At 34.5% G+C, this 8,127-nt stretch overlaps 2 protein-coding genes across 2 annotated transcripts; both read left to right on the top strand.

Moving 5' to 3' along the window:
* The first annotated feature begins 523 nt into the window (after positions 1-523).
* On the top strand, positions 524-3,589 carry LOC145161672 (uncharacterized). Its single transcript, XM_079081250.1, has 3 exons — positions 524-1,048; positions 2,511-2,657; positions 2,743-3,589. The coding sequence occupies exons 1-3, from the start codon at positions 893-895 to the stop codon at positions 3,475-3,477; spliced, it is 1,038 nt and encodes a 345-aa protein (XP_078937376.1). The 5' UTR covers positions 524-892; the 3' UTR covers positions 3,478-3,589.
* Positions 3,590-4,900: 1,311 nt separating this feature from the next.
* On the top strand, positions 4,901-5,678 carry LOC145157194 (putative membrane-associated kinase regulator 6). Its single transcript, XM_079076275.1, has one exon. The coding sequence runs from the start codon at positions 4,968-4,970 to the stop codon at positions 5,595-5,597; it is 630 nt and encodes a 209-aa protein (XP_078932401.1). The 5' UTR covers positions 4,901-4,967; the 3' UTR covers positions 5,598-5,678.
* The last annotated feature ends 2,449 nt before the right edge of the window (positions 5,679-8,127 follow it).

Raw genomic sequence — 8,127 nt, 5'->3', positions numbered from 1 at the left:
CATGCCTTCCTAATGCAGTTGTGATCGTGTCTGTGAAAGTATGAGAGAATGAGACGAGATGAACGTTAGCAATTGGGTTGGGGTTTTGGAACTTTTCTATATTTATTGTTTTGATAAAACATATAACATTTATTAAGAATATATTAAGTAATCAATTAATTAATAATATGCATTGGGTCGGTTTCTTTGGTTTGAGTTGGTTTTAAACCCAGTTGGTCGGTTCGGTGTTACTGAGCCGGTTTTAAACCCAAAATTGAACCCAAATCAAAATTTTAGGTTTTGAAACATCTAAACCATAATTAACGGGTTGGGTTCGATTTCGGTTTCATTTTTATCGGTTTTTATGGGTTTTGGTTTTCGGTTTCGCTTTTGCTAATCCCTACCAAAACTTATTTAAAAATGTTTCTACCATCAGTCCTTTATATTTCCACGTACAACTCAAAATTTTGTTCTTTAAAAATCAAATTAAACCCAAAATTTTAAGTTTCATTTCGATTTCAGCTTTTGTGAACCCCTTAATCGAATGTTTGACCAAATTTCTCTGTATTTTCCCTCTTATTCACGGATAAACGAGCTGATGAGATAACGTTTGCAGTTTTTGGCCATTTAGGAGTCGCGAGTTTCTAGAACATTCGAACAAACACCAGCAGTACCACACCATGATGTCTTGTTACCCTTTTCTTCTTCCTTGCTCCATCATTCTCACCTTCGTCGGAGCTTTCTTCTCCTCCCCCGCCGCCATCAACCTATCTCCTCCTTCATTAACCTAAAACCAGACTAATCGTTCACCCCTGTCGTCGCAACCCCTTCAACATGTGTGAACGACCTCGCTAGGGTTTTATGCCGCCTCTGATGCATCAGCAGCAACAATCTCCGGCGGAGCCACATCACCATGTCCACCACATCACCTTTCTGCCAACCGCTTTCTCTTTGCCCATCGCTTCCTTCAACAGCCAGAGCTAAGTATAAACTATATAACACCAATAGTTCACTTATTGGAGCCGCTCGCCTTTCAGCTTCTTCTTTTTCTTCAAGGTGTTTGAGAAATGTAAGTTGAAACTCACAAATTTTAATCTATTAATTAAATCCAGATCGGAATTGATGTAGTGTATATATTGGTTTTCTCAATGAACCATAAATATAATCCAAACCATGACTCGATTTGTAGTAGCTAGGCTTACACCCTGTCTGTCATATTGAATGTATTCATAGTCTATTCAACATATTTCTTCTGAGACAAATATGCCTGCCCATATTTGCGTAATAACTTAGCTCCATGAAACATACCGACCATTGACTTAATGACTTCTTAAAATCAGATATAAGATGCAAACCCAAGTATAATTATAACAAGAAACCTCTGTAGCAGTAAGCTTCAATAAAATTTTAATAAAGGTCAAGTCCATTAAACTCAATTTAGAACATACTAGGGATTATTAGGGGTAACAAAGATACTAAAATGTAGTCTAACTCTAACTCTAACTCTAACCTACTTCCAGGGTCATGCTCATTTTCATCTCCTCCTTATGTCTTGCTCTTTTTCATAGTTTTTATGGTCACTTAGCACATGTTTAAACGAACTGGTGGGAGATGCTCTAAAAATGTCATCTCATCATCCACACATCCATCCACCTTGGATATCTATTGTCACCTAAGTGTCTAGAACATACTAGTCAACCACCCATGACTCATGCGAATAGATGAAACATGATCATGCTTTAAACTAAAGAAGATATCTCTTCAAGAGATAAAGATGTTCTAGAACATTGTTTGTAACACATTATATCATCCTAAATCATTAAAAGTCATTCCCCAGGTGCTAGGACCGAATTACATTTACTTGTCATTCACATACTTAAATGTGCATTTCTATTGGTTGTTACCATGAGTGACCTCCTTTGATGGAATTGATGAGGAATATCAACCAAATTCAATCCCTAATGCTCAAGTTCAGATCTCTTTCACTGATTCTGTGGTTTCTCTCCTCTTTCTTTCTCAAAAGCAATTTGAAGGAATGCTTATAAGGGTCTAGTCTCTCGTTTAAGTTTCATTCTCTACACATTTGGCCCTCCAAACTTGGAATTTGTCTGGATCCACCCAAGCTGGGCCTATTTCTCGCATTACGGGTTTCTAATTTATACTTTTTACCCCTTAGGCCCTTATAACCTCACAAATTCGAAATTATGCTCCAAAGTCTATTGAAATGACAACAGGTAAAAGCTACATACCTTAATTTCCTTTATTGGAAACCTCCAACATCTTCATTCTCATGTAGCACCTATACACCCGATATTTACCAACTAATCATTTGATAAAAAATGAAAATTAAATTAATAAGGTAAAAATATCTAACCCTTGAATCCGGGTGTTATAGTAGTACACCAAACATTTTCTTCAAAACAATCCCAGAATTATCGCTACAAACGCATCTCCTTGTATAAAGCAACCAATGAGCAACAAGTTTTGAATTTTTTTTCTTTAAACTGATAATTTATAATGTTATCGTGTAGAACTGGAGGTTTTTATGCTTTAAAAATGACAACTCTTCTTTGAATCATAACATTCCTAAGACTGAAGAAGATACTTTGCCAATGGAACCAGAACCGGAATCAAATCAACCAAATGTGAACCATGGTTGGCTTTCAAACCTTAGACAGGTAATTATTTAACATCAAATATCCCTTTCACAATAATCAAGAGAAAAGGAAACATTAATTACATTACAATGCATGTTGTTTTCAGATATTTAGGGCAGAAGCAGAAGCAGAAGCATGGACAGTGCCATGGACAGGCAAGACCATTGTTCAAGTAATGCTCCTCTGGATGGCCTCTTTCTGGTTTGTAGGCTCATGGATTATTCCATTTTTGGCTCATACATCCGGTTTCAGAAAAGACACATTGACTTTCAGAGGCCAAGCATTCTACAGCCTCTTAACTGATGTAGCCGAAGGCATCGCCGGAATCGGAATCCTTCATTCCTGCCTTGCCCCATTCCGCCCTCTTTCACCCGATTGGTTCAGATTCAGCTTCAAAGGCAACTGGCAGCTGGATGTGGCCTTAGGCTGCCTTATGTTCCCTTTAGTCAACCGTCTCTCACAAGTCAACCTCAATCTCTTCCCAATGCTCCCCCCTGCCCCTGTCACCGTCTCAAACGTGGAACGGTCGATCCTTGCGCGGGACCCGGTCGCGATGGCGGTTTATGCGGTTGTGGTGTCGGTGTGTGCGCCCGTTTGGGAGGAGGTTCTGTTTAGAGGGTTTCTTTTGCCTTCTTTAACAAGGTATATGCCTGTTTGGTGCTCCGTAATTGTGACTTCTTTAGCTTTTGCATTCGCCCATTTTAACATGCACCGAATGTTGCCACTTGTGTTTCTTGGGATTGTTATGGGTGCTGTTTTTGCACGATCTAGAAACTTGTTGCCTTCTATGCTCTTACATAGCCTTTGGAATGCCTTTGTATTCATAGATCTTATGAAGTGACACCCACCCCATTATTATTACTATTACTATTAATTGTACAAATACAACAATATTTGGTTTAATAATTCAATTGCACATACATTATGGAAAGAAGATGAATGTATTTGTCTGGAACATGAATCTGGTTTTGGCTTGGTGTTTGAGTCATTTTCTGCTTCTGTTTACCGCCATTCCTCCCATACTTGATGTCAGTTTCTTTCCCCGACAGCTGAGGGGACCAATGTCGGTTGTTTTTGTTTCTTTAGGGTTGGTTGAGAATATATAATTTAATGTAAATAACACCAGTATTATTTTCTAGAATTAAAGATTTCTTCATATGTGGGGTCCGGGTTATTGTGGTGTAGAATGTGTAATCGATCACATGCCCCGCGATAGGTCTATTGTCTAGGTAGGCATTCAATAGATAACTACGTTCTACTTGGTTTGGTCGTTTAAAAGTTACATAGATAGGCTCATAGCCTCAATCATTATATGATGTGAATTGTGAGTTGTGAGTTGTAACGAGAAATAAAATTTATGAATTATGATTGTTGGACCTCCGTTGCCTTTAAATATCTATCTATCTATTATAAATAAATAATGCTCGATTCAAATCATTCGTTTCATAAAGTTTTACTAAAACAAGCTTGTTAGTAAATGTTACAACTTAGAACATCCCCAAAACTATAAATCATTTTCACTACAAGTAAATCTTAGTTTTACGCATTTTCCTAAAAGTAAATGGATTTGGATTGTATGTAATGGCTAAAACAGAAAATAGCCACAAAAGAATCGGTCAAAGGCTGTATATATATATATATATATATATATATATATATATATATATATATATATATATAACTTTCTATGTTATCTATAAAGTTGAAAAGAGTAAAAAGAAAAAGTAATAATGATTCAACTTAACATATCTTTGAATATACTAGAGTTTCAGATTTACGATCTAAATATGGCTGTATATATATAACTTTCTATGTTATCTATAAAGTTGAAAAGACTACAAAGAAATAGTAATAATGATTCAACTCAACATATCTTTGAATATACTAGAGTTTCAGATTTACGATCTAAACATATTTTGATTTTTTATAGTTTGTTTGTTATACAAGTCGTTTGATGCAATTTGCAATGGGAATTCAATTCCTCCTGCCACCTAACCTACCTATGCCCTATGGTTTGGTTTATGATACATGCCACTACTCACTAGAGCCTAGAGGCTATATATGTTATTTTCTTCTACAAGTGTTTGAAATAAAAATAGGCAAGGTAAGGGGACCAATGCCTCCTCTTTTCCAATACTAAAAACATAACATGCGACATTACATCATGTGTAGGGTTAACATTTGTCGTTTACATTCCTCTTATTTCATGGTAGCAAGGACCACTTCATAATTGTGTCCTTCTTCTTGTTATAAATATATATAAGTTCAAGACGCCCAATAAACATATGCACTATTATTCTTTCAAATTTGAATCATTTCCATTCACAATCCATGGAAGCTTCACAACCAACTTGGTTATCAAATTCAAACCCAAACCCAAACCCAAACCCAATCTCAACTCTCATTAGCCCGAATTGCTCCTTTAGAGTCTCATTTGATGAGGCTTCCTTCATTGAAATGGATCCTAACCTTACCCCCTCCAAAAGATTCCTCGTTCGTCCCGATTCTGATTCTGGTTTCGATTTTCCGACATCGCAAGCACCTTCAACATTTGTCCATGCCGATAAGCTCATTTCAAACGGGACCTTGCTTCCCATGAAATCACATGGCCCGTCTGGCTCGGTTCCCAATTCACCTCTCTATCCCACCATTCAAGACAATAATCGTCTTCGTAAAAGCCGTTCTATGATGCTACGTAGGTGTAACCGACTCCCAAAAAGAATCATACAAAAATACATGGATTTGGTTCAACCGATTTGGTGTAGACTGAGACGGGGGAGGTCAGATAGCAGTAGGGTACAAGGAGTCGAGAACTGGGAATGTTCGTCTGCTTACGGTCCCGGTCCTGGTCCCAGGACAAGCGGTGCGTGTTGGGCAGATAACCGTCGAAGATCTTGCGACTCTGAGAGCTCGATTCATGAGGCGGTGGTCCATTGCAAGAGAACCATTGGTATGAATTGAGAGTTTGATGATGTGTTTCTATGTACTTAATTTTGTAAAGTCCCATTGATAGTACATTAAAGGAAAAATGAATTTATGGCTTCATGTGGCAAAAAATGTTACATTGTATCGTACCAATGATTGCATATTTGCATCACATGTATTGTTGGTCATATGTTTTAACTTGATATCGTTTGGCCAAAATTGTAAAGCACTAAACCTAAAGACTATTTTCTTGTTTTATCTTATTATGAAAGATTCAGACGTGAATTGTGACATCACCTACAAACTAAAAAAATGTGAGCTTTCCTTTTGGTGTGTGTATATATATATATATATATATATATATATATATATATATATATATATATATATATATATATATATATATATATATATATATATATATATATATATATATATATATATATTGGGTGATGTTCAATAGAGAACCATAATTAACCAAGGAACCAATGAACCAATCTTTTTTTCAACTTTTACAACTTATTTTTTATAAAAAAAAACTAAAAATACAGAAATTCATAACTTTTTATCCTTTTTCCAATGATATTAAATTCGATTTTTTTTTACGTCAAATTCACAATGTGAATCTTTGAAAATTCACAACGTGAATCCAGATTCACACGGTGAATCCGAAAAATATTTTTCACATTCACAATGTTAATATATGAATTTAGATATTTTTAGATTTTTTTTTCGATAAAGAATAAGCTCTAGAAATTGAAAAAAAGATTTGGTTCCTTGAAGAACCAATAATTATGGTTCTCTGTTGAACTTTTCCATATATATATATATATATATATATATATATATATATATATATATATATATATAAAAGAAATGGATTATAGGGTCATGATTAAGTTTTGTTACGATTTACAATTGTTTTTAAGGTTATGGAAGTAGATAATAATAGTAGATTCGTTTGTCCCACCAAAGCAAAACAACTAAGCAAAGATTGGATAGGACCACACGCAAATCACGTGACTACATTTTTAACCTTATTTAGAGCGAGACCACTCAAGGGGGCACATAATTGAAATCGACAATGACAAAATGTGATAGAAAGATACAACCATAGAAAAGCTGTATTGCAACGTTTTTGGTCGACTAATGTGCCAAAATTCGTTATCTTTTATTTGTTACTCCGTATTTCTCTACAGTGTAAAGTCTAATGATAGAAATAATAAAAAAATATATATACATAAATACGATCCAACCATAACAAAATCACTTCTTGGATGATATCTATTCAACAAATGTACTATCGGATCAACAATGCAGTTGACAGTGGCTTAAACAGGATGTGTATAAAATAACCGAAACTTAATCCAGTATTCTTAAACATACAGGAATCCAATTCATTCCCTACTTGAGGCGGAAGTGCATTGAAAGATTGTCAACTTATATTGTCAAATAAAAAGACTAGCTCGAAATAAAGCCTAAAGTATATAAGATATTTCATCATTTCATCTTTAATAAAGTATAGTTTAGGTGTTTTTAAGAGAACATTTTGAAATAAAATTATATTGAAGGATTGTCAAATAAAAATATGTTAGATTTTGGGTCTAAGAATATTAAAATATACTTAAATACTTCTAGGATCGTGATTATAACCACTTTTCAAAATCTGTGATTTCGACCCTATAGCACGAGGTATCACGAAATCAGATTTGAGATAATCCAAAACTGACAGTTTAAAAGTTAGGCAACTTCTAAATCTGAAACAAAGAAAGTACCTTGTTGTTTTGTGTTATTGAGAGATAGAGAGAATCCGATGATCAATTTAGAGTATAAGAAAATCCAAAAAAAAATTTGGAATATTTTCTATGTTCGTGAAGCTTTGGAGCACCAGAGAGCCCCGAGAAATAGAGCTTTCGGTTTCAAAGTTTTGCCCGCGTAATGTTCGGTTTTTCGTCAAACAACATGTAAATTGAGTTATTGTTTTACTTCGTAAACGTTAATATGAACTTATACATAAGATTTATCAGTAATACCAGTCGTTATACTCACCGATCTACTTACGGGAATGATGTCAATGCAAGATCAGTAAGGTGTTTAAAATGAATTTTTCAAACAATATATTGTTATATGCCAAACAGATCCTACCACTGATACGATCTTACCAGGTTGTTTCTTATCAGCTATACGTTAGTGCTCTTTTGGGATTATTGATAAATATGATAAAAAAAAAACATTATAACAGTTTAACTTTATAAATACGAAGAAATACTAAGACATAGTAATATTCATGTTTAGGTCGTTTTAAAAATGGAATATGAAGTGTCAATCAAAGATCTAACTTTTCCATGAGTCTTCCACCTATATCAGGTGAGTGCATAGTTACTTTTAAGAACATGATTTTAATACGATGTTATTAGATGATAATGTTAAAAATAGGTATTATTACTTAAAAGATTATTGTATATAAAAATACCTGATACTCTGCGTTAAAATTGTACACTAAATTAGGATAGTGTTGTCTAAACCGAATTAGTATTGACAATTGATTACAAGGACTGTAATCTTG

This window comes from Lactuca virosa, chromosome 2 (assembly GCF_052849685.1).
Source record: "Lactuca virosa cultivar CGN04683 chromosome 2, Lactuca_virosa_CGN04683_v6, whole genome shotgun sequence".
Lineage (NCBI taxonomy): Eukaryota > Viridiplantae > Streptophyta > Magnoliopsida > Asterales > Asteraceae > Lactuca > Lactuca virosa.
Note: the sequence above shows the minus strand (reverse complement) of the source record. Positions and strands in the feature narration are given on the sequence as shown.

Bases quoted from the DNA above. Each gene is read 5' to 3' on its own strand.
- LOC145161672 (XM_079081250.1), top strand. From the start codon at position 893: ATGTCCACCACATCACCTTTCTGCCAACCGCTTTCTCTTTGCCCATCG. The intron at 1,049-2,510 runs GTAAGTTGAAAC...GTTATCGTGTAG, and splicing joins CTTCAAGGTGTTTGAGAAAT to AACTGGAGGTTTTTATGCTT. The intron at 2,658-2,742 runs GTAATTATTTAA...TGTTGTTTTCAG, and splicing joins GGCTTTCAAACCTTAGACAG to ATATTTAGGGCAGAAGCAGA.
- LOC145157194 (XM_079076275.1), top strand. From the start codon at position 4,968: ATGGAAGCTTCACAACCAACTTGGTTATCAAATTCAAACCCAAACCCA.